This window comes from Ananas comosus, linkage group 17 (assembly GCF_001540865.1).
Source record: "Ananas comosus cultivar F153 linkage group 17, ASM154086v1, whole genome shotgun sequence".
Classification (NCBI taxonomy): Eukaryota; Viridiplantae; Streptophyta; class Magnoliopsida; order Poales; family Bromeliaceae; genus Ananas; species Ananas comosus.
In genome coordinates, this window is record NC_033637.1 from 4,056,491 (window position 1) to 4,081,761 (window position 25,271).

Here is a 25,271-nt window from a genome sequence, read left to right on the forward strand (position 1 = left end):
CTATGCCTGCTCTTTTGTGGATGGATTCGCTTGCCTAGGTCTTGATCGTGCTTTTGAATTTACTATGAACTATGAACTAAGAATTTAGAGCGAGTCTTGTTTTGAGCATCTCATTCTGGTGCTCGGCTTGGATTGAAGTGTGTAACAACCCTGAAGAATAAAGGGTAGAAGTCGTAGTAGTATTAATAGTTAGATGTAGAAGATGAGTAAAGGTAGCAGCTTTACTAGCTAGAAGAAGAATAAGTGACAGCAGGGGGTGGTGAGGAGTGAGCTCGGCGGAGCGATCCGACGGTAAGGCGCTCGAGCGGAACTCCGGCGGGAAGGCGCCTTCGAAGGNACCTTTGGATATAGCAGAGAATAGGAAGATTTGTAATGTGCCATTTTGATTTGGGAAAGAGAAAGAGCATTGGAATTGTATGTTTATGTTTATTAACACATAAGTGCTACATGTGAAATTGAGTAAGGCACGCCATAAATGTGACCTCTTTATGAACAAGTATGCCAAATCGCGCTCAATTATAGCATGTGTCGAATTTGGGAATTGCTTAATCTGGCTCATCCTGTCGCTCCTTTTTTGTTACTGTTTCCCCCACACCCTTTTTCCCCGTTTTGAAGAGCCATTAAATTGCTCTTTTATTGGTGGCTCTAATCTGATGATACGAAGGGCGAAATATTCGTATCAAATGTGTTAATGAAGTGTGAACTTTCAGGGGGAAATTTGTAATGAATCCTTTACACAAATCTCCATTCCTGTGTTAATCATGTTTGTTATAGTTAAGGATGCAGGGTCAGTAAAGCTTCTTGGGATGTGAAAACTATTAAAACACCTGTGGAACCTACCGCAATTAGTCATCTGGGGCCTACATTCCATTATTTTGGCGAGTCTCGGAGACCCTTCTATGTGCATGCATTGGGATTCCATATTCAATTTTCCTCGCCTACGCGGAAGCAGCAGAAGAAACAAAGAAGGGAAGGTTGTTTCCTGTCTCCTCACTCTCTTTTACCATATTAATCTCCTCGTCATACACTTTTCAATGTCGTGGTGTGGGTCAACAATTATTGTGTTTACATGAACATGCCTTTCTCTGAGTTTCTCTGTTCGCACATCAAGAGAGCTGCTTCTGAATTGTTATCTCTTTCTTCATGTGTAACGACCCTGGAGAATAAATGGTAGAGGTAGCAGTAGCAGTAGTAATAGTTAGCATGGGAGAATAGTAAAAATAGCAACTTTACTAGTTAAAATGGAGAATAAAAGTGGCAGCAGCAGAATGGTGAAGGAGCGAGCTCAGTGGGGTGAACCGGCGGCAAGGGCGTTCAGGCGGAACTCAGGCGGGCGACGAGGAAGGGTGGCGCTGCGGCCGCGGCAGCCTTCCCAGCGACTGTCTCCCTCAAGAAAGCGAAGGCGCCGGCCGCGCTCTGGAACCCGCCGCAGGCCTGCTTGAGCCTTGCGGCGATGGTGCGATCGGCGGCGTGGGCGATCTGCGAGTAGACGGCGGCAGTGGGGGAAATGGGAGGAACGCGAAGGGAGAAGGAGGTCCGACAGCATCTACGGTTGGGGAAGATGGAAGCCTTGCGGGTCGGATGGGCAGATTTCCGGATCGGAGGCAAAACGCGAACCCAAGACCCGCCGGCAATGGATAGTGCGGAGAAGGCGAACCCGCAACCCGCTTGCCCGTTTACCAGACAACTTCGGACCGAACAAGCCCAGCGGAGGCCCAGCCTGCGAGTGAATCGCGGCCCAGCCTGCTCTCACCCAGTTTACATATTGCTGTTTAGCCCTTATAGGATAGTTTACTTTAATTTCAATACCAGTTGTAGAGGAATATATCTAACAGAATGTCATGAGAAGATCATAAATGAAAATGAAATAGTCTATTTCTCCCCCAAAGGTTCTTCTCCAAACCCTTCTTCTTCTCTATCCCTTATCTCTATCCCAACTCTTTTCCCTAACCCTCACCTCTCAATCCTCATCTGTCTATCTCTCTACCTCTATTTCTCTTCTCTCTATCTCAATCCCAATTTCTATCTCTATTTTCTTACCTCTCTAGCCTCGGTTACCGACTACGTTACCTCCGATACGCGACCGGAAGGACCAAGAACCTGATCCGAGCCATAAGGGATATTACAATTGGTATCAGAGCGGCACTGTCCCAGGGCCGTGGGCGGCGGGAATTCAACAGGAGCAAGAACGTTGGAGTTTCAGCAGCTGTGAGGAATTACGTCGAACAATGGAGGCGCAACAGGTAACATCATCCAATTAGCATAATTAAGCAACAGAAGGCTCACACGAGGGTGTACGGAGGTAGTAGCAAGGACTAGTGCTGGTTCTATTGCAATTAGAACAGCACCAGGCCTCAGGCAAGCATCTTTGGCACCTCGGCCGAATTACTGTAGCAGGTGTTAATTCCAGATCAAACAAGAGTGAAGCAATCAGTAGCGTCCAGGGGCAACAATTGCAAAAAAGAGCGAAAACCGATTCAAATTCGAAACCAAGAGAAGTGAGATCCCAGGGATCGGTGCTGCGACAGTCGCGTGATTCCGATTCTTAGAATTGTAGAGTCAATTGCGACATAGCTACCTGCGCTGCGAGAATCGGCTTCGGCTGGATCTCGACAAAAGGGGCCGCAGCGGAATCACACTGATTCTGAGTTTTACACAGTTCTAGCAGAGCTAATTTCTGCTCAATTGTGAAGCTCCCACCTGGTACCTGCGAATAATTCTCAAGCAGGTAGATCCCACATTGTATAGCTTAGCAAAATTGGGTCAACACGAGGCAACAGATCTAAATTCACTAGTAGCTTGTACAAGGCAAGAGAAGAATTAGTTACTGTCCAGGGATGGTAGGCAAAATGGCTATTGGAACAAAGTGGCAGCAACAAACTACTAGTTATAACCAAAGCTTTGAAGGAACGTTGCAAATTGCTAGGGATTTCAATCAGAATTTAGATATTTTGGCGCAAAGGATTGAAACCCTGCGGAAGGAAGAGGCAAGGAGGTACGAAATTATGATGGAGGAGGAGGCCCGAAGGCATGAACAACTCCTAGAGTTGATTAGAAGCCGATTTGTACATGCTAAAGGGAAAGGGACAGTAGTGCAAGTTCCGATAGAAAAGAAACATCGGCAACAGTACATGCCATACATGGAGATAAGTTTCCCAGATTTTAACGGAACAGATCCAAAAGGATGGTTACGAAATTGCGAGCAGTATTTTGACCGATACCAAGTTCCTGAGCAACAATGGATAGGCATAGCGTCCATGCACATAGAGGGTGATGCACGGTTTTGGAAGCAAGCATATTTCTTTAACCGACCAGAGGTAAATTGGGGCGAGTTTTCCGATGCCATTTGTAAAAGATTTACAGCGACGAAAGAGAGGTACCCAACCCAAGAGTTTAGTACTTGCAAGCAAACCAATTCTATAGAGAGCTGCCAAAAGAATTGTGAAGCCGCAAAGAGATCTGAAACTATGGTGCAGGAGGATGATCACATACATGAAGCTGGAAGTGCAGGATCAGAGAAAGAGTGTGATGATTATCTACAGTTGGAGATCAATAGAAAACCAGAGATAGCATGGAGCGAGCGTGCTAGCAAGCCAGAGGAGCTGCTGAAGCTGCTCGCAGCACAGCCACCTCTACTCAAGCCTGCTCACAATGCCCCAAATGCATACACTACTTCAGCTGAAACTGAAAGTACCATAAAAGCTGTTGCCAATACGACTCACAATTCCGAAGAGAGTCTTAATCTTAATCTTGAAGAAGGGCCTGCACCAAGTGAGCAAACAAAGATGCAAGGGCTGTGCAATGAATACGGAGAGGAGTACAGCACGGGGAAGCAATGCAAGAATAGCTCCCTGCATATGTTAACGGCACAGAAAAAGGCTGAAATGAGTGCTGGATCCGAAGCAGCAAAAGAAGAAGGATGGGAGCCACAACAAGTAGAAGAAGGAAATGCTTACGACGCTGTAAGTATCAAGGAGTCAAATAACCAAGCCCTTCTAAGTTTGGTTGATGATAGAAGCATACATAGCCTTATTCACTTCGGAACGGCAAAAGCTACCAAAGTGGGATCTACTACTTTTGCACCCTTGATAGTGATAGCAGACCGGGATCCCAAGATGCTAAGCAAAGATTCTTGTCCTCAGTTTGCAAGGAAGAAACCAGGTTACAAATTCTTGGCTGATTCAAGAGAATTGAGACTCAAAAGTTCTGACATAGCGCTTAGAATCGATTGGATGAAGGAATATAGGCAAGTGCCTTTTGATCCAGGACCTAACAAGGTGACATTTCGCAGCATTGAAGGAGAAGCCTCTCACAAATTTATCATGACAAGTAAGTTACAAAAGGTAATCCATCAGAAAATACGAGGTATGCTGGGTCAATCTGCTATGATTAGAATTGGAGAAATGGCGAAGGCGATTACTACAGAAGGTTGCAAGAGAGTTAATAGCATAGGCTTAATTGGTATTGTTGAGGGCCTCAATAAGCACATCCAAAGAAGGCCAATTGAAGCGTATCAAGAGAGCATTGAGAACTCAAGGATCCAAACGCTACTTCGAAACTCTAGCCTGGAAGAAGCTTACATTGCGTACAGCTTGGTGAATGGGTGTAAGGAATTAGGGTCTGTGCTTAAGATGCCTCACCCATGCTCGCGATTTCTGGCCTATGAACAAGACAAGCTGCAGGAATCTGATGTAAGTGATTGCAACTTCCATAATGCTAACTATGTTCATAGTGTGATGGTTATAGGCAACAGCTTTCTAAGCCTGGTCGAAGGTCAAGTTCACCCTGAAAATGGAGAAGATCAGGATGTAAGAGAATTAGAAGATGAAACTAGCTGTTCCCTCATCATAGCTAGGATGGTTATGAAGAGGTTTGCCGATAAAAAGTGGTGTGATGGTCTCTATAGGCAAAAGATTTCGAAGGATTGTTCCGCACTTAAGAAGAAGACCAATGGGGAGCAGAATGAAATCAGTCGTGAAGACCATATAGAGATCAAGACTATGGAAAAAATCTCAGAGCTCACATTAAGTCAGTTTGCACTTTACCACATCTCGGAGCAGACAAGACTGGCGGCGTGCAGGTTGCGACTGCCTGAAGGTCCCGAGGGTGAGCCCTCGCCCCAACAGGTACCGCCGTCCATGCTGCCAACCAGAGATGATAGGCGAGTGTGGACACGAATTGGAAACACCTCACACCAGCACAAGGTGACGCAAGAAAACAGAACAGAGGTTTCAATATGGCTTAAAGGAAACAATTCTGAAGAAGAAGAATGTGCCGCGAGTGAAGCAAATGAGAGCCCCAAACCAGTTCAACAAGTTCCATCCTTGAGGACAAGGATGATTTTAAGGGGAGGGGATTGTAACGACCCTGGAGAATAAATGGTAGAGGTAGCAGTAGCAGTAGTAATAGTTAGCATGGGAGAATAGTAAAAATAGCAACTTTACTAGTTAAAATGGAGAATAAAAGTGGCAGCAGCAGAATGGTGAAGGAGCGAGCTCAGTGGGGTGAACCGGCGGCAAGGGCGTTCAGGCGGAACTCAGGCGGGCGACGAGGAAGGGTGGCGCTGCGGCCGCGGCAGCCTTCCCAGCGACTGTCTCCCTCAAGAAAGCGAAGGCGCCGGCCGCGCTCTGGAACCCGCCGCAGGCCTGCTTGAGCCTTGCGGCGATGGTGCGATCGGCGGCGTGGGCGATCTGCGAGTAGACGGCGGCAGTGGGGGAAATGGGAGGAACGCGAAGGGAGAAGGAGGTCCGACAGCATCTACGGTTGGGGAAGATGGAAGCCTTGCGGGTCGGATGGGCAGATTTCCGGATCGGAGGCAAAACGCGAACCCAAGACCCGCCGGCAATGGATAGTGCGGAGAAGGCGAACCCGCAACCCGCTTGCCCGTTTACCAGACAACTTCGGACCGAACAAGCCCAGCGGAGGCCCAGCCTGCGAGTGAATCGCGGCCCAGCCTGCTCTCACCCAGTTTACATATTGCTGTTTAGCCCTTATAGGATAGTTTACTTTAATTTCAATACCAGTTGTAGAGGAATATATCTAACAGAATGTCATGAGAAGATCATAAATGAAAATGAAATAGTCTATTTCTCCCCCAAAGGTTCTTCTCCAAACCCTTCTTCTTCTCTATCCCTTATCTCTATCCCAACTCTTTTCCCTAACCCTCACCTCTCAATCCTCATCTGTCTATCTCTCTACCTCTATTTCTCTTCTCTCTATCTCAATCCCAATTTCTATCTCTATTTTCTTACCTCTCTAGCCTCGGTTACCGACTACGTTACCTCCGATACGCGACCGGAAGGACCAAGAACCTGATCCGAGCCATAAGGGATATTACAATTGGTATCAGAGCGGCACTGTCCCAGGGCCGTGGGCGGCGGGAATTCAACAGGAGCAAGAACGTTGGAGTTTCAGCAGCTGTGAGGAATTACGTCGAACAATGGAGGCGCAACAGGTAACATCATCCAATTAGCATAATTAAGCAACAGAAGGCTCACACGAGGGTGTACGGAGGTAGTAGCAAGGACTAGTGCTGGTTCTATTGCAATTAGAACAGCACCAGGCCTCAGGCAAGCATCTTTGGCACCTCGGCCGAATTACTGTAGCAGGTGTTAATTCCAGATCAAACAAGAGTGAAGCAATCAGTAGCGTCCAGGGGCAACAATTGCAAAAAAGAGCGAAAACCGATTCAAATTCGAAACCAAGAGAAGTGAGATCCCAGGGATCGGTGCTGCGACAGTCGCGTGATTCCGATTCTTAGAATTGTAGAGTCAATTGCGACATAGCTACCTGCGCTGCGAGAATCGGCTTCGGCTGGATCTCGACAAAAGGGGCCGCAGCGGAATCACACTGATTCTGAGTTTTACACAGTTCTAGCAGAGCTAATTTCTGCTCAATTGTGAAGCTCCCACCTGGTACCTGCGAATAATTCTCAAGCAGGTAGATCCCACATTGTATAGCTTAGCAAAATTGGGTCAACATGAGGCAACAGATCTAAATTCACTAGTAGCTTGTACAAGGCAAGAGAAGAATTAGTTACTGTCCAGGGATGGTAGGCAAAATGGCTATTGGAACAAAGTGGCAGCAACAAACTACTAGTTATAACCAAAGCTTTGAAGGAACGTTGCACATTGCTAGGGATTTCAATCAGAATTTAGATATTTTGGCGCAAAGGATTGAAACCCTGCGGAAGGAAGAGGCAAGGAGGTACGAAATTATGATGGAGGAGGAGGCCCGCAGGCATGAACAACTCCTAGAGTTGATTAGAAGTCGATTTGTACATGCTAAAGGGAAAGGGACAGTAGTGCAAGTTCCGATAGAAAAGAAACATCGGCAACAGTACATGCCATACATGGAGATAAGTTTCCCAGATTTTAACGGAACAGATCCAAAAGGATGGTTACGAAATTGCGAGCAGTATTTTGACCGATACCAAGTTCCTGAGCAACAATGGATAGGCATAGCGTCCATGCACATAGAGGGTGATGCACGGTTTTGGAAGCAAGCATATTTCTTTAACCGACCAGAGGTAAATTGGGGCGAGTTTTCCGATGCCATTTGTAAAAGATTTACAGCGACGAAAGAGAGGTACCCAACCCAAGAGTCTAGTGCTTGCAAGCAAACCGGTTCTTACCAAGAGAATTGTGAAGCCATTAAGATGCACAAAAGCATGATGCAGGAGGATGGCCGCAAGCATGAACAACTCCTAAATTCACCCAGGAGCCGACCTATGCATGATGAAAAAAATGAGATAAAAGTGCAAGGTACTGAAGAGGAGTTTGGCACAATACCTGCATGCAAGGCTGCAGAAAGGGGAATTAGTTCACTAACTAGTTCGGAAAACAACTCTAAGACTGAAGTAAAAAAATTGGAGCAAAAACAGTATCAAAATCTGAAGATGAAAGTATACACAAGGTGTGACGAGGAGCTGAGAAACAGATTTGGCAAACCGGAGGAGTTGCCGAGGTTGCATGCAACTCAACCATCTCTTAGTAAGCTTATTTCAGCTATCGCAACACCCCACTCAGAGAACAAAGGCTCAAAGGAAAACAACTTCGAAGAAAACATCATTCCATCCCCTAGAAGAGCAAACAAAGATCAATTTCATCATCAGCATCAACAGCATAAGCTCTGGAAGCGATCTATAAGGCGTGGAACCGATCATCATTGTCGCCATCCAGTTCTCAGATCGAATTCACCATTGAAGGTTGCGACTCAGTTCGGGACCAAATCGGGCCTAGATCGACCCTTGGTAACACCTCAATCATCATCGCAGCCAACCAAATCTCCGAGATTACAATCGGCGATGGATGCTACTCAGATTGGGTTATTACAAGCTGGAAAAGCAAAGGCAGAAAAGCGAGATATTGATAACTGCAAAAATAAACCCCCTTGGAAGAAAATTACTGCAGAGAGGTCACTAGGGGTGAGGAGCAGGGGCTTAACTGATGAAAAGCCAGAGAAAGCTTATCAAGCAAGATCTGAGGACTTCAGGGCCCACAAGTTAATCCAAATCTCTAACCTGGCAGAAGCCAGCATGGTGCGCAGCGTTGCGAATGGATATAAGGAGCTTAGTTCTATGCTTGGAAGGCCTCATCCTTGTTCACTGGCTTTGGCTTATGAACAAACCAAACAGAAAGAATCCAATAAAGAATGGGAAATTACACTACTTGCAGAAGGCAAATGCAGGGCAATTACCATTTTTACACCAAAATGGAAACAGGAAGTGCAGGATGGTGATGAGGCAGGCTCCCAAGTCAAGCAAGTTACCACAGAGCTAATAGTGTATGCAATCTCTAAACCCAATTGTAACACCAAGCCTACCAACACAGCTCCAAGGATAAATCTGAAGCTTATCTCAAAGTATTATGGGCCACTGAAGGTATTAGAGAGGATGGACATGCAGTACAAGGAGCTAGGGACTGTGCTTAAGAGGCCTCACCCATGCTCGCGATTTCTGGCCTATGAACAAGACAAGCTACAGGAATCTAATAGAAACTTGGGTGTTACCTTGCACATAAAAGGGGGATGCAAAGCACTTACCATGAATATGTGCAGATGGATGCAAGCTGTGCAAAATAGAAGTGAAGAAGACCATCTGCTAATTGAATTTCATCCTTCTAGGGCGTGGCAAGTTGATCAGGGTATTGAACAGTTCACTCGATGGTCAGGAATTGAAAGGGATATGCATCAGTTAGTGCAAGATTGTGAAGTTTGCTTAAGATCTAAGGAAGAAAATAGGCCCAAACATTGCTACAAGAAGCTGAAGCTTGAAGAATGGTGGTCCTACACTAGATTCTACATCTCATCAGGAAGGGGAATTTTACAAGGTCCGGTGGCACGCGGGTTGTCACTGCCTGAAGGTCCCAAGGGTGAGCCCCCGCCCCAGCAGGAGCCGCCGTCCATGTTGCCAACCCGAGATGTTAGGAGAGTGTGGACACAGTTGGAAACACCTCACGCCGGCGCGAAGCAGGGCAAGAAAACAGAACAGATATTAGAAGATGGCTTAAAAAGAAGCAATTTTGAAAAAGAAGAATGTGCCGCGAGTGAAGCAAATGGGAGCCCCAAACCAGTTCAACAAAGTTCCATCCTTGAGGACAAGGATGATTTTAAGGGGAGGGGATTGTAACAACCCTGAAGAATAAAGGGTAGAAGTCGTAGTAGTATTAATAGTTAGATGTAGAAGATGAGTAAAGGTAGCAGCTTTACTAGCTAGAAGAAGAATAAGTGACAGCAGGGGGTGGTGAGGAGTGAGCTCGGCGGAGCGATCCGACGGTAAGGCGCTCGAGCGGAACTCCGGCGGGAAGGCGCCTTCGAAGGGGCTCAGGCGAGCTCAACAGTGCTAGGGCATCCTCAGAGCTCGGAGAGGGCGATGGAAGGATCGAGAACGGAGAGAAGGGGAGTCCGACAGAACAATAGCGTTTGGGGCGAAGAAGAGAACTTGCGGGTCGAAGCTTCCGAGTCGCGGATCGGAGGAAAAATGCGAACCCAAGACCCGCCGGGTGGAGGGTAGTGCGGAGAAGGGCTATCCGATATCCACTTACCCATTATTGGCGGATCGGGCCAGCCACATCGCGGATCGGGCGGAAAAGGCGAGCCCAAGACCCGCTGGGCACTGGATAGTGCGGAGAAGAAGAAACCGAGACCCACTTACCCGTTAGCTGGAGTTCCTGGACCAGGAGAGCCCAAGCGGAGGCCCATCAACCGTCGAATAGCATCCAGCAAGCCACATTCCCATTTACCATCATATTTGCTGTTAAGCCCTCACATAGTTGTTATTTTCATTTCAGTACTAATATGCTAGGGAGTATAAATAGTGAAATGTAATGTAATCGAGGCATCAATGAAAATGAAATAGTCTATTTCTCCCCCAAAGGTTCTTCTCCAAACCCTTCTTCTTCTCTATCCCTTATCTCTATCTCTATCCTAACTCTTTTTCCTAACCCTCACCTCTCAATCCTCATCTGTCTAATCTCTCTACCTCTATTTCTCTTCTCTCTATCTCAATCCCAATTTCTCTCTCTATTTTCTTACCTCTCTATCCTCGGTTACCGATTGTGTTACCTCGGATCCGCGACCAGAAGCACCGAGAACAGCAATATACAAGCCGGGATATTACAAAGTGTTGGGTTAAATTCTGGATTTTTGATTTCATTTCACAGATTTTTTATTTAATCTATTAGTAAATAAACGAGACTAAACAAAAAATGGCTAGTTGCTCCAGCGTTCCGATCTTTTTGATTGCATGGTCTCTAAGAAGTGCTGGATTGATCGACAATTCGACTTTCAAAATTTTAATTTAGAACCAAAAGGGAGTTTCCAACATGATGATCATCTTGGTTTCTACAAAGTTAACAAAGCTAAACGGGAAAACTCAATTCTCTATCTATCTTATACACACATGACACAGCCTATCTGATCTGATCTGATCATCAACCTGAAGCACTAATTACAATAAAAATAACAACAACAACAACAACAACAGTAATAAGCCTAACTGTTTTATCTTCTAAGTTCCCTTTTGCTGGTGCTTCTGGGTCCTCTTCTGGTACTTGTCTTTGATCCACTGCAACCCAAGAGTGGTTCCTTCCTTCACCTTCTTCATCCCCGCTGCAGCGACAACCTTCGTCTTCTCGGCCCCGCTCTTCACGCCGCTGCTCACCGTGTTCTTCATCTTCATCTGCTTCTGCTTCTTCTCCGTGCCCTCCTCGACGTCGCCGTAGTCCCACTGATCGGCCCACGATGTCCCGAACGAACCGCTCCTCTCCATTTACGAAATCAATTAAAACAAATAGTGCAACATATGCAACGCACAACCTAGATTCATATATATGGAGTGCTTTGTTGTGAAGTGCGTTTTAGGAGATCCTTTCCCTTTGAGAGAGAGGAGAGATCTTACTATATATACAAAGGAAGTATCAGTTGGCGTATGGAGACTAACTTGTGTTACGGTTGAAATCGAAGTTTTGCTATAAATGGGAGGGAAAATAAAAAAAAATATTTTATAACAAAAATGTGGACGTTACAAATTTCTATTTACTATTTTTTAGCCGCCCTATATGTGAAGTACACGATAATTTTTTTTTTTCCGTCTCATCATAGCATGTGTAAATTATTGTAAAATATATAGCGAAGTATAGTATTAATTACTGGGAAAATAAAAATTTGCAGAGTATACAGCATTGCACGAATTATAAAGAAAGCAAAGAAAATAATGGAGTAATCATAATCAAAGCAATTTTTTGACTTTTGTTTTTCGAGGAAAGTGAATAGGCTGCTGTGGGCTTGGGGTTCTAGAAGCGTACAAATTTTTTTCTTTTTCTTTGTTTTTTTTTTGTGACAACGCAAGAAAAATGTCATGGAAAAAAGATTTTTTAAAAAAATGAAATCTAGATTTTTCTAGAAGCATAGAACTTATTGGAGATAAAACTATCCATGTAGTAGAAAACAATTCATGATTAATTAATTCATTATTAGTCTCATAGCTTTTAAAAAAAAATCTTTATAACTTGAGTGTGAGGACGGGTTAGAAGTCAGAATTATTTAGGAATATTATCATCTTATTTTCCTCGGCTTTCAAAGAATGATTATTTATTCTTTGATGAGAAAAAAAAAGATTGAATCTTTCTCCTTTAAAGATATTCATTTTATTTGGAGCAAACTCTGAGTTTATTTTAGATGTAAATTAAAGGTTTAGTTCTCAAAAGATAGGGTGGGTGACAGTTTGGTCCTTAAACCTTAATTTGTTGTCAATTTTGGATTGAACTTTTAGAATTATTGTAACCAAATTCTATAATTCAATTTAGTTGACTAAATATTCATATATTGCTAACGTCAAAGTAATATAACAGTATTACAATTGATGATGCGTCAATAATTAAAATGTCGTATCACTTTTGAATCTATGATACTTCAATATTTTTGTCGACCAAATTTAAATATAGAACTTGGATTCAACAATTTTGAAAGCTCCTTTCTCATTCTGTCTTTAGGTAAACTGGAATCCCTAGTGAAAGATTCATTTTTTTGTGATTGAGTAAAATGAAATGAGAGGAGAATTTTGATGAGTCAAAAATTATAATAAATTAAAAATTGAGAATTATAGTGTCATCCGCCCTTATAATTTGAGGACCAAACATATATTTGACCCTCTATTTCATCAGCAAGCGATAATAGAGATATTTTTTTGGGACTTGTGATTATATACCCTTGACTATTATTTAAAATTTTTAAATTTATCCTCCCATGCCCAAAATATTCTTCTAAAATTTAAATTCTAATAATAAATCCTAGAATTTTGGGATCTTCGGGTATATTACGTATTTTAGAAGTTTTAGCAAGGGTATATTAGATATTATTATTAGTATTATTATTATTATTATTTATTATTTATTGTTGCTAGGGGTAAACCGGCCCCGGCTTAAAACATGGTCAAATCCGGATCCAACCCGACCTGGACCCGCACCTCCCCCAATTTTGGCGCCATTGCGCGCGCGCCGCCGAATTTTCCCGCCACCTCCTCCCTCTTCCTCGGCCACTCTCCTCCTCGTCTCCGTTCGCTAAACCCATGTCGCTCTCCTCCAAGCTCTCCCATGGCGTCGCCTCCCTCCCTCATCCCCATCCCCATCCCCACCACCATCACTCCAATGCCCACCTCCTACGATCGCCTCACCTCTACCTTAGACCCCAAACCTCCCCAAAACCCTCGTTCCGACCCCCTCTCCCCCTCCGCAACACTCTCGCCTCTCCGAGACTCGGGCGCCGCCCCCGTCGTTCCCCTTCTCTTCCCCGCGACTCCGTCGGAGGAGGGTGTAGCTCCGAGCAAAGCTGTGGGGATGGGCGAGAGCACGATCCTCCTCCAATACCCTCGAGTAGGTTTTTGTAGTTGTTCCTTTTCTCTCTATTGTTTGAAACATCTACACATCTAGCTACAAAGTTGTGGAATTCAAATATGTCGCTCTAAATGTTTAAAATTTTACAAATTTATCCATCTCTCTGTTTAGTTTATCGGTTAAAATTGACTTTTTCGTATAAAAATAACTGTTCTAACCTGGGACTGCTTGTGTGCTGTTTTTTTCTTTTGTTTTTGATGTCTCTATTTTATCTCTCATGTCGTTTTGCATGAATTGTAGCTTCTAAACCCTTGCAAAGATGTTAAAAAGAGATTTTTTTTTTCTTTTCAAGTCCATAATACTCCTAACAATGAAAATTATTGATTAACTGATGGTAGTTAACTAGTTAACAAGTAATGATAAATCTGCAATATAGATTCGAGAACAAAAACACTCTGTAAATAAATTTGTAATTTCTATACTTTTGTAGTGTTATATATGCATTGGCCTCTTGTTTTGTGTTAATTGTAGGGTATGCTTTGATCTCTTTGCTGGAAACCATGCAGATGGATTGCTTCGATGCGCCACGCTGGTTGGTTCTGCGACGGTGGCGAGCAAAATTCTGGTGGATGTCGTAAAATTTGAAACTTGTTGTTTTACCCTTAAAATTCACTTTCTTATTTGACTTTTTCTTTTCCTTTCTTTTTGTAAACTATGTGATACAAGGGCCTGGTTAGAGAGATTGTACTAGCTGCTGTTATCGGAGTAGGTCCCGTGGCCACAGCATTCAAGTATAATATCCTCTTACCTTATTTTTTTCTGCTTCTTGCTGCAATTGAATCGATAGACTTATGCAGGATTGTTTCTTGTTTCTTGCTTAGTGTGTCTCGGTTAGTTTTTTTTCTTTCAGTTTCTCTTTTTTTATTTATTTATTTAATCAGTGTTCCTTCTGCTAACTATGCTATTTCACTGTCTGCCGCATTTCTTTTTTTCTTACGTCTCGAAAAAGTAAGTAGGTACAATGTTGATGTTATTCAAAAGTAGTTTATGCTGATAGTAATGGCATGATTTTTAACAGTGGGCACTAAAGGCTTCTGACTTTTCTGTCATGTTTATGTTTCAGTCATGCTGCGGTGCTTCCGAGATTTTCAACGTCCTTTCTGGGAGGTGCACTTTGAAATTTAGTACCGTCAATTTTCTTCTTTATTTCCCTAAATTTAGATGTATGAAAATTATTACTCTGAGAAGAGATTATTCTTGTAAATGCTTTAATTGAATTATCATGGAAAATCTGCAGGTGTCAATGGTCCCATTCATATCACGGTTGCCACCACTCTGAGGTTTTGACATATAGTAATTTGATTAGTGTTATTTTCGTAAAATGCTCTTTGTGCAGGCTCGCCAATTATTCAAACTTGTTATTTTGATCAGTATATAACCTTACATTGCACTCTATGTTAGTGTAGATAAGGTTTTGATCTACAAAATAAGACACATCTAATAGTTTTGTTTAGAGATATCCTAATAAGATCTAACAAAAGGAGGGATTGTATGCATCGGTTCTTCCTGTATCTCATTTTGCCATCTTCAATACTTTCCAATTTCTTCTTCCTTATTGCGAAGCAATTTTTCCCAGCAAGCTCCCAAAGGAAAATAGGAAAGTGCTTTCAGAAAAGATGCACGCTTTCATGCTTTTGGTATGCTTGTTTACTCATTTCACCATCATATCATGTATATCTCAAGTTCGATTATAATTATTTTGTGATTTTTCAACAGATTGGGGCTGTTTTGGCTGTTCTTACTTATATCTATTCAGAGGACCTTGTATCATTTTCTGCACCTGGGTAAAGATATTTCCTGACCAAACTGTCCTGAATTTTTTATATTGCTTAAATGTTCTTTGACCACTTTGAGAAGTGCTAGTTTTGTCTCAAATAGACAACAATATGCACATCCCCTTGTGTAGCTTCTTTAACTTTCCAAGAGAATTTGTGCAAGTCATTCTTCATACTAAATTTTGTAAGGTCAAACTGTGGTATGCATGGCTTGTCGGTTTACCTACCAACTGGCCTTACACCTTTAGGAGAGTCCTACCTTTCCTAAGTTTATTTGGAATCATAAATCTTAAAAAACCATCAGATGAGCTGTGCACATGAGACAGGAGCTCTGTACCAACTTCTTGAGGGTTGATGTTAGATGACGGTTGATTTTTAAAAAGAACTAATTAGATTTTAGGCTTTTACCAAATGCCCCACATCTTGAAAACATGTACGTTGACTTCTGCTATAGAGATCCCCGAGAATATTTGACTTCTAATTTGTTGGCGATGTTTACCTGGTGCTGTTCATTTGCTTAATATGAGTATTTGTCTGCAGTGTGATCTTCTGCTGTTAGTCGATATATTCTTACTCCACAATTATTTATTAGGACTTGTTTGAGAATTCATTATCTGAAAACAAACTTTTGATGCTCTAGTACTCAAAAAAGAGAGGAAAAAAAAAAATCTGAAAATGCTTTAGAGCTCCACTCTGATGCTACAAAACAGTGGTGGGAGCCTCCACCACAAAGGCATCTAGTGAGTTATACTGAAAATAAAAAAATTTTAAAACATATCGAGATTACTTGTCTAGCTGGCTTGGCTATTTTTGAACCCGGTTCTTGTTCTTTTTTAATTTACTAAAATCAAGTATTCTTTTAATGCCATAACTTTCAGGTTACAAGTGTCTCCAGAAAATAATCTAATGAAAGAGATGTGTAAGACTCAGGTCAGCTCTTCTATGCCAAGACTGATATTTTCTGCAACCAAAGCGCTCATGTGAATTGTGAATAAGTCATTTTTGATAGAAAGTTTAAGTCACATCTACTTGCTTATTCGTCAAAGCTGGTGCCAAGTGAGATGAAGATGGAAAGTGGCAAATGGAATGCTGTTGCTTAAGTTGTTGCTATTCCACATTGCCTTAGCTGCATTACCTTTTAACTGGTTTACATAGTCATTCATGTCAATCACATCATTCATCATGTAGTTCACTTCTATTTATTTTTTTCCTCTTCTCCTATGTCCCACAGTTTGTGAGCCCCTTCTCTGTACTTTAATTTACATCTTATTCCTCAATAGAATCATAACCTGGTTCCCTTGAATTTTGACCTTTCAACACAAAAAAAATAAAAAGTAGTCCTTGTGATCATATCTTAAGAATATTAAGATTTCATATATGTGAAGCCTTGTGTAGTGTCATGCTGTATATGTTTAATTGGATTTGAAAGTCTTCACTTCTAAGTCCAAACAGTATTATAAAAAATGATTAATGGTTTTTTTTTTTGCCTTTGGCGTAATGCATTCGGCTTTTTGTTTCTGATGTTACATGTGATCTGTTAGCTGAAGCTAATGACCCCATGCATTTTCCTTGCTGGATCTGTTGGAGTTGGTTTTGGTCATCTAACGTAAGTATGCTGAACTCATTAACTATGCGTGCTGTGGCTCGATTAGTGATAAGTTGAAGTAACAAATCCAGGTATTCCCTGTAGTGCAGAAGGAGATAATGTTATTCCATCGTTTAGCCCTGCCATGACAAGCATTGCCATTATAGCATCTGTAAGTTATCATCATTCTTTGCAATTCATGTATATGCATTATAATTCCTCACTTTGTTTTTCCTGTGGCATGAAAGTGCATTCTATATATGTTAATGAGGGGACTAGATGTTTCGAGGTTTAATGGTTCATTGGCAGGTAATAATTTCTATTTTCTACACCTAATCTTTACTAAGTCCTAAACCCTAAACCCTAAACCCTAAACCCTAATCTTTACTAAGTCTTGTCAAAACTTGTCTGTTCTTTCTTTTCAAATTTCAGTTCTCTATAATTTTTATTTAATGTAAAACCTACTTTTTTCTTATTCATTAAGGAATATTCATATCTTCCGGAGCTTCAGTGGGAACCATCCTGCAATGGATTATCCAGGTTCAGAACCTCTATAATTTGTCTTTGGTTTAGTAGAGCATTATAATTAACTCTGCCGGACAATATCCTTGTCTTTTTGGTATTTCCAGGTTTCGCTCTATGCAAAGCCCAAAAAGAAAGCTAATTTTATCTGGTGGAAGGACTTCTTTAAGGACAAAGATATTCACAATGTCAGTTTATATAATTGATCTTCACAGATAGAGCTCTTTTAAGGAAAAGATATGAATGTTACAGCATCTCTATCCCTTGCAGTTATTGTCCTTACTGCTTCCTGCAATATTAAATTCAGGCTTGGTTCAGATAGCGTCTCTTACAGATCTTTATTTTTCATCGTTTGTTCCTGGTGCTGCTGCTGGTCTTTCTTGTAAGTTGCTCTCCGTTCTTATGTCTTTAGTAAGGTCTAGTTTCCGATCATGCATCCTGATTTCTTATTCATGAACCTCTTACTGTTTGTTTCCTTAGTAATAATCTGTACTCTGTAATTTTGATTGCCTATGTTGTCTAGATGCATTTATCTTGGCAATGGCTCCTCTGGGCATATTATCAAGCATAATTATTCTGCCCGTCTTACCTGCTTTCTCAACTCTTGCAGAGGTAATGAAGCCAGATGTTCTTTAGTTATCTAATTGGCTATATCTACTAACAACTTGAATCTTTACTGCATGCAGCCTTCCATGTGGGTGCGCCTTCAGGAGAATTTGGAAAAGGCCATATTACTCTGTTTGGTAATTTCTAAATCTGATTGAGTTTTCTCATGTTTTGAAACAAATGTCCATGCTCTGTTTGAAAATGATTGAGGCTCGCATATATTTTTAAGCTTTGATAAAAGGTGACGTATGAAGTGAAATTAAGTTTCGTATATGCTGATTGTTCTAATCTTTTTTGGTTTCTTCACTCCTACATTTTTAGGAGCAACTGTTATTTGATTTCTGATTTGCAAGTTCATAAATATTGGTTGTATGTGAGAATTGGATTGATGAAGTTTGTTTGACCTTTGCTTTTTAAATGTTATTGCTGAAGTTTCTTTGGATAAGTAGAGCAACTGTAATAATTATCCTTTATCCTTATTCCATGTTTGCAGGTTATTACTATGCCAGTTACTTGCACCTTTTGTGTGCTGGCCGGTCCTATCGTCAGTATGCTATTTCAACGGCGCATGTTCGACTCTTCTGCGAGTTTATTTGTTGCATCTTTGCTACGTTGCTGTATGTACCATAGTTCTCATTAATAGCTGTTTGTTCCAATAAGGATAAGTCGGTCTTGGCGTTTCATTCCCTCCAAATAACTGAATTTAATACCTTTAACATATTCATTAACTGTTCTGGAAAAACTTTTAGCAGGTGGTGCTGCTTTACTTTTCTTCTTATTTATATTTAGAACTTGAAGATGTCATGAAACCAACTACCCATAATCAATAATCAGTAAAAGCGTTTCCACTCTTGAAAGTTTTAGGTGGTTCTGCTAGTCTGATGGGTTTGCTCCTTCAATTTTGTTAACTACAGATTTGATTGGTTCGCCTTTTTGGATTATCCGCGAACTGTTTGCAGCAGTTTTCTACTCGCTTGGGGATAGCAAGTCGCTGTTGCTAATCAATGTGACCGCTATTGTGCTGAATGGCATTCTTGATTGGCTTTCGGTCACTGTGCTTGGTGCAGGAGCTCAAGGACTGGTATCTACTCATTTCTTATGTTCTTTTTCTAATTGCTGCATGACGGCTACAGATCTCTGATTATTTTTTATCGCATTGTCAAGGCGCTGTCGACATCGTGCGTTACTGCTTTCTCAGTCTTGGCGCTATTTCTTCTTCTCTCAAAGAAACTAAAAGGTCTGCATCACGCTACCTATCGTAATACGCAAATCAAAATTTTACTCAAATTGTTGTGTTATCATGCTAACTTGCAGGAGCCGTCAACGTCAGAGCAATTGGTGTGTTTCTTCCTCAATTGCTTGCTAGTTGTGCCGCCTCGGGGTTCGTAGCGTCGCTCTCCTATCGGACGCTGCGCTCCTTTTTATCAGCTAACACCACTGCAAGGTTTTTAATCTTGATAGCAGCAAAGATTGACACTTGAATTGCAAATGCGTTATGCTACCACCGAATTGATGCCAGCCTAAACCTTATTTGCAGGTTCTGCAGACTTGCAGAAGCCGCATCGATATCGCTTGCCGGCCTGCTCGGAATGTCCTCGTTTTACTTCTCTTTACTTCTTGCTGATTTTCCAGGAATGCAAATTCTTAATGGTTTGCTGAAAACAGTAATGAAGAGGCTAAATTTTGTTAATGATGTATGGACAAATGTTTAGCCCGAGTTTTAAGGAATCATTATTTTAGAGCCTATTTTATCTTACTGTACTGGATAGTATTGTTTAATAAAATATTATCTAAATACTATTAACTTAACAGCGGAAGCACACAATATTAGAAATACTTTTTTTTTTTATTAGCTAAAACGATATGAAATTTGAGACGTTTAATTGTATCTGTATGTGTCTCATGACAATTTTTTCTTTTTTCTTTTTTTTTTTTTTCCAAATTTTGAGTTTTATTTTTATTATTATTATCCACAGGGCTTACCTCCCTTCCCTTCCCAACTCTCTCTCTCTCTCTCTCTCTCTCTCTCTCTTTTCGAAAACGACGCCTCCGCCTCCGCCTCTCTCCTCTATCGTCTCCCTCGTCACCTCATGCTCCTCCCGGGCCCATCTAAAGCAAACCCTAACCCTATTCCTCCTCCGCCATTCCCCCTCCTCCTCCTACCTCCTCAACTCCCTCCTCCGCTCCCTCTCCTCCTCCTCCCTCTCCCACCTCCCGCTCCTCCTCTACTCCCTCCTCCTTCCCCCTTCCCCGCACGCCCCACGCTCCCCCTTCCCCGACAAGTTCACCTTCCCCATCGCCCTCCGCTCCGCCGCCGCCCTCTCCCTCCTCCACCATGGCCGCCTCCTCCACCAGCACGCCCTCTGCTTCGGCCTCGCCCCCGACCCCTTCGTCTCCGCCGCCCTCGTCCACATGTACTCCAGCTGCGGCGACGTCGCCTCCGCCCGCAAGGTGTTCGACGCAATGCCCCGCCGAGACCGCGTCTCCTGGACCTCCATGGCATCCGCCTACGCCCACAACGGGTGTGCCCTCGAGGCCCTGGAGTTCGTCGCCCTCATGCGCCGCAGCGGCGTTGCGCCCGGCCGGGTCGGCTTGCTCAGCGCCCTGCTCGCCTGCGCCCGATTGGGCGCCTCCCGCAGAGGGGAGTGCTTCCACGGCTTCGCGGTCGCGGCGGGCTTCGAGCCCGACGTCTTGGTTGCCACCGCGCTGGTCGACATGTACGCAAAGTGCGGGGACTTGGTCACGGCGAGGTCGGTGTTCGACCGAAGTGGCGCGGCCGATAGGGACGTTGTGTGCTGGAGCGCGATGATCGCGGGCTACGGATACCACGGGTGCGCCAAAGATGCGATTTTGATGTTTGATCGGATGGTCGAAGCCGGCGTGAGGCCAAACTACGCCACCTTTACGAGTCTCCTCTCTGCTTGTAGCCATTCGAGGATGGTAGAAGATGGTAGGAGATTGTTTGATTCGATGCAGAAAACGTACAGTGTCGAGCCGAAGCTGAACCACTATGCGTGCATGGTGGACATCCTTGGCCGCGCTGGCGAGCTGTATGAAGCCGAGAAGCTCATCGAAGGTATGCCTGTCAAGCCCGATTCTAGTTTATGGGGTTCTCTGCTTGGTGCTTGTCGAATTCACGGTAACTTAGATTTAGGAGAAAGAATTGCCGATAGAATCTTCGAGCTAGACCCTAACCATTCAGGTTATTATGTTCTCCTCTCAAACATTTACGCTGCTAAATCGCGGTGGAGTGATGTAGAAAGAGTGAGAAAGTTGATGGTTGGTAGGAGAGTGAACAAAGAACAGGGCTTCAGCTTAATTGAGTTCAATAGCCAAGTCTATAAGTTTGGAGTTGGTGATAGGTCCCATCCGCAATCGGAGGAGATATATGCGTATTTAGAGGAATTGATCGCTTCGATGAAGCAACTGGGTTACGTTCCATTGGTAGATTTCATGCTTCATGACGTTGAAGATGAGAGTAAGGAAGCCGCACTGCTTTACCACAGCGAGAAGCTCGCTGTTGCGTATGGCCTGATCAACTTGGCCCCTGGGTCTCCTATTCGCATAACGAAGAACCTTCGTATTTGCGGAGATTGCCATACTGTAATGAAATTCATCTCGAAGATTGTGAATAGAGTGATTGTCGTGAGGGACGTAACTCGATTTCATCATTTTAAGAATGGGTCATGCTCTTGTCGAGATTATTGGTGACAAGGAAACGTGGATTTATGGCTTCCCTTTTCGTTAATTATGCTAGTGATCGCAAGGTTATATACACTTAAGCGCCATTAAATTTGTTATTTAAGACAAGGTATCCTATGAATCTCACCAGAATGATCCTGCTCTCATTTGTTAATTTTGAACTACTATGCTATTTGGGCATACAACATAATGAATTGGAAGAATCAAATGTATGTGGTCTTGAGGCTGAGCATCGATAGATAACCTCGAACTTAAGTGAATTCTATGTATCTTCGTCAGCAATGGCGATGCACGAGGACTAGTCCCTAATTAACTTTTGTCTATTTTCTTACTTTCTCAATTAGGACTAAGTCTTCATGGACCTCTTTCATAAACTTGTTAGTTTGCTTCGACATTTACCTCTTTATTTTTGTTTGTAATTTCCTTATGTGTGGTTGCTTCATGTCTTAAGAATAACTTGTTAGTTGGAGCAACTATTTACTTTAAATCCTTTCTAACATGTTAACACTTACAATTCTTAAGTATATGACTTCTAAGCTCTAAATGGAAGACCTAGAACAATCATTATGATATTAAATGGTAAGCCATTATGTCCAATACAACATTTTGCGACTATGATTTATGCAATGATATATCAAAACTTTACGGTGTTTTGCTTTGTAAAGGTTTTGGATAGTGTAGATCCTGATGAATTTTGTAGTTTATCAAAGTTGGGAACCACCCCATGTATGTTCTGCAATGCTAGCAATCTTTTGTAAAAACTTGGTATTAAGGTGATGACATGGATTTTGTGACTCCTGTAAAGAAGAGTTTTTTATGTTATTTGTATATTTATATTCATGTAGCCTAGAGCTTCTTCCTGTGAGTAAGAACACAATTTTAGTTTTATATTAACCAACAATTGATGGCATGTGTGGGGATGATACTATATAAAAGTATAAAACTGAGGGCCATCCTTAGCTTTAGCAATGTGAAAAATTGGGAAATTATTAGGTGCCATCTTTTGTGAGGTTTCACTAGTTTTTTTTGAGTTAATGAAGTTTTCATTTATCCAAAAAGCGTAAAAGAGAATTGGGCCTAATAATATAGGCTTCTTTTGTGTATGTGCTTGTGTGCGTCTTAGAGAGAGAGAGAGAGAGAGAGAGAGAGAGAGATTTATTATTATTATTAATTTTCTTTTACACATAATTCAACCGTTATATCTGCTATATGTTATTGTAACGTTTTTGGGAAGAGAGAGAGAGAAGGGGTGTAATGTGGGCCATGCCGGTCCGGCCCACATTAGCTGGGCCGAAATGGGCTAGGGCTGGCCCGGCTTCAATTTCGGGCTGGGTTGTGCCGGACTTGAGCTGCCCAGCCTGCGGCCCGGCATGGCCCGAAAGGCACGGGTTGTGCCGGGCCGGGCTGTTCTTCAGGCCGGCCTTTTAAAATATTTATTTTGTAATTTTTTTTAAAAAATTTACTATATAATATAAAATATAAATAATAAATATTTTTATTTAAATTATTATTTTGATTAAATTATTAAAAATAATTATAATAAATGTAGTAAAAAATAAATAAAATTATATTATTTTTTTAAAAAAAAAGAAATGGGTTTTTGGTCCATTGGATCAAGACCACTCCTCCGAAGGTTTGTGTGGTGGGTATACCTTGGGAGGAGAGCTCCTGGCCCGAGGAGCTCAGAAGTCAGACCCTAAGGGCCTTTCGGTCCCGTGCCGGGTTGGCTCGGCTGCACGGCCCAAGCGAGCCGTGCCGGGCTGCCCGCCTCTTCTTGGCCCAGAAAGGGCGGTAGGGTCCAAAGGAGAGGCCCAGCATGGCCCGAAAGCTCGGACCGGGTCGGTCCGGCACGGGTGCTACAGTACCAATGCTGTGTTGTAGCCTAGCCCGAGGGCCGAGGCCGTGCCTGACCGCCGGGCCACCCGGTCTGAGGCCGTGCTGAGCCACCGAGAGAGAGAGAGAGAGAGAGAGAGAGAGAGAGAGAGAGAGTTGAGCTGAAATATTATTAATAGTTTTTGGGTCTTTTGCTATCGATTTTTTAACTATTAGATTTACTCTTTAATTAATTTCACTATTTCAATCAACCATCTACTCAACCCTAGAAGGGCTACCAGTAATCTTAGGGGACTTTTTACTATCAATAATATTCCAGCCTAACTCTCTCTCTCTCTATATATATAGCCTAGCTAGCATTTATTTTTTGTTTAAATGGATTAAAGAAGTTAAAGATAATACTCTTTTAGGCCTTGTTGCGGGCCCAATAATAATCTTAGGTTGCCATCAATCGTATCCAATTAAATTAGATTCTAATAGATACAAGAATCACAGTAGATTCACTGAGGTACAAAAAAATACCAAAGAAAATTAATCCAACTATCCCTATAATCCTGCATATTTTTCCTACTCTATTAATACTCTATTGCGCTTTCCATTTTCCATCGGCCTTCGTCGCTGAAGTCGCTGGAATAGCTTTCCGTCGGCGTTCCCGGATACCCTAATGTTAGGGCGGTCATGGGATCGTCAATGCCGTGGTCGAACTTGAATCCGGTGAAATCCCGTTGCCTGTCGAATACCTGTTTCTTCCAGCGCGAAAAGTCTTGAGCGAGGAAGTTCAATTCCAGCGGCGGCGGCGGCTTCTGCGATACACAGCCTGGCTCGCAGATCTCCGCCGGCTCAATCTCTTCCCATTGCGGAGTTTTTGGCGGCAACCAGGATTCTGCGACCTTCGACCCGAATCCGTCGTCATCGTGGTCATCGTCGGATCTCTTCCTCTTCGTTGGTTGTTCGTGTTCATGTCGCTGCCGGTTTTTTAACGTGCAGTTCCATCTGTTCTTTATCGCGTTATCGCTCCGACCGGGCATGTGGCGTGCGATCGTCGCCCACCCATTGTGATATTTGCGATGAAGCTCAATGATCTTGGAGTCCTCTTCCGGCGTGAACGGCTTGAAGTTCAATCCCGGCAGGAGATGGTTGCACCAACGAAGTCGGCAAGACTTTGCCGATCTGCCGGGGATGTTTCTACAGATGATGGACCAGCTCTGCGCGCCGTGTTTCTTGACGAGCGCCCGCAGCATCTTATCTTCGTGCGGGCTCCACGGGACCTTCGAACCCTTGTCCTTCTTCGCGTCGGGAGGGCTCCATGGAACCTGCGAGCCCTTCTCCTTCTTCGCCTCGCTAGCGCAAACTGCAGATGATGGTGATGATGTTAACACCGTGTGTTTTGATAACGCCATGAAAACGTACCTATGGTACTTAGGTTAAAACGCTCGTAAATATATATATATATACACACACACACCACGAGAAGGGTTTGATTCGATAGGAGGGTTAGGATTTTGTCTAGTAGGATTCTTCGGTTTGATTAGGTAAGGTTATTTAAACGGTAAGTGCCGAGTTAATCTCGGATTCACTGTAGATTAAAAAAAAAAATCCCTCTTTGGAGATACAGTTTCTTTTTCCGGAGCCTTGATTAAATATACAACGGTATAATGTCAGTGTGGGGTAATCCTAGTCCTACCTTGGATTAGGATCGATCAAAATTTAAGATATTTATTTTAAAGTTTCCTATGTGGTTGGTTAATCCTTATTTGATTCAAAATTCGTCATATTAATTGTAAGTTTTGCGGGACCGGAGATAGGATAAGAAACCAAACTTAACCCCCGAAGATAGGGAGAAAAACTAACATAACA

General features: G+C 42.7%; 4 protein-coding genes across 4 annotated transcripts; 3 read left to right on the top strand and 1 right to left on the bottom strand.

Annotated features, from left to right (window-relative positions):
* On the top strand, window positions 4,225–6,977 carry LOC109723072. The gene is made up of 2 exons (XM_020251286.1): window positions 4,225–6,608; window positions 6,940–6,977. The coding sequence occupies exon 1, from the start codon at window positions 4,233–4,235 to the stop codon at window positions 5,376–5,378; it is 1,146 nt and encodes a 381-aa protein (XP_020106875.1). The 5' UTR covers window positions 4,225–4,232; the 3' UTR covers window positions 5,379–6,608; window positions 6,940–6,977.
* Window positions 12,904–19,688, top strand: LOC109722787 (probable lipid II flippase MurJ). The gene is made up of 21 exons (XM_020250924.1): window positions 12,904–13,370; window positions 13,898–13,956; window positions 14,058–14,122; window positions 14,455–14,498; window positions 14,629–14,671; window positions 14,968–15,028; window positions 15,108–15,175; window positions 16,045–16,096; window positions 16,708–16,772; window positions 16,857–16,923; window positions 17,000–17,060; window positions 17,236–17,291; window positions 17,381–17,461; window positions 17,544–17,655; window positions 17,797–17,885; window positions 17,960–18,016; window positions 18,373–18,496; window positions 18,794–18,960; window positions 19,044–19,116; window positions 19,194–19,323; window positions 19,417–19,688. The coding sequence occupies exons 1-21, from the start codon at window positions 13,067–13,069 to the stop codon at window positions 19,589–19,591; spliced, it is 1,953 nt and encodes a 650-aa protein (XP_020106513.1). The 5' UTR covers window positions 12,904–13,066; the 3' UTR covers window positions 19,592–19,688.
* On the top strand, window positions 19,743–22,421 carry LOC109723362 (pentatricopeptide repeat-containing protein At2g33760-like). Its single transcript, XM_020251699.1, has 2 exons — window positions 19,743–19,756; window positions 19,856–22,421. The coding sequence occupies exons 1-2, from the start codon at window positions 19,743–19,745 to the stop codon at window positions 21,588–21,590; spliced, it is 1,749 nt and encodes a 582-aa protein (XP_020107288.1). The 3' UTR covers window positions 21,591–22,421.
* LOC109723363 (transcription factor MYB44-like) lies at window positions 23,990–24,814 on the bottom strand. Its single transcript, XM_020251700.1, has one exon. It carries the CDS (start codon window positions 24,812–24,814, stop codon window positions 23,990–23,992), a length of 825 nt encoding a protein of 274 aa, XP_020107289.1.

Excerpts from the sequence above, each read along its gene's own strand:
- LOC109723072 (XM_020251286.1), top strand. The coding sequence starts at position 4,233 with ATGAAGGAATATAGGCAAGTGCCTTTTGATCCAGGACCTAACAAGGTG.
- LOC109722787 (XM_020250924.1), top strand. The coding sequence starts at position 13,067 with ATGTCGCTCTCCTCCAAGCTCTCCCATGGCGTCGCCTCCCTCCCTCAT. Across the intron at positions 15,029-15,107 it reads TGCACGCTTTCATGCTTTTG|ATTGGGGCTGTTTTGGCTGT; the intron begins GTATGCTTGTTT and ends ATTTTTCAACAG. Across the intron at positions 15,176-16,044 it reads GTATCATTTTCTGCACCTGG|GTTACAAGTGTCTCCAGAAA; the intron begins GTAAAGATATTT and ends CATAACTTTCAG.
- LOC109723363 (XM_020251700.1), bottom strand. The coding sequence starts at position 24,814 with ATGGCGTTATCAAAACACACGGTGTTAACATCATCACCATCATCTGCA.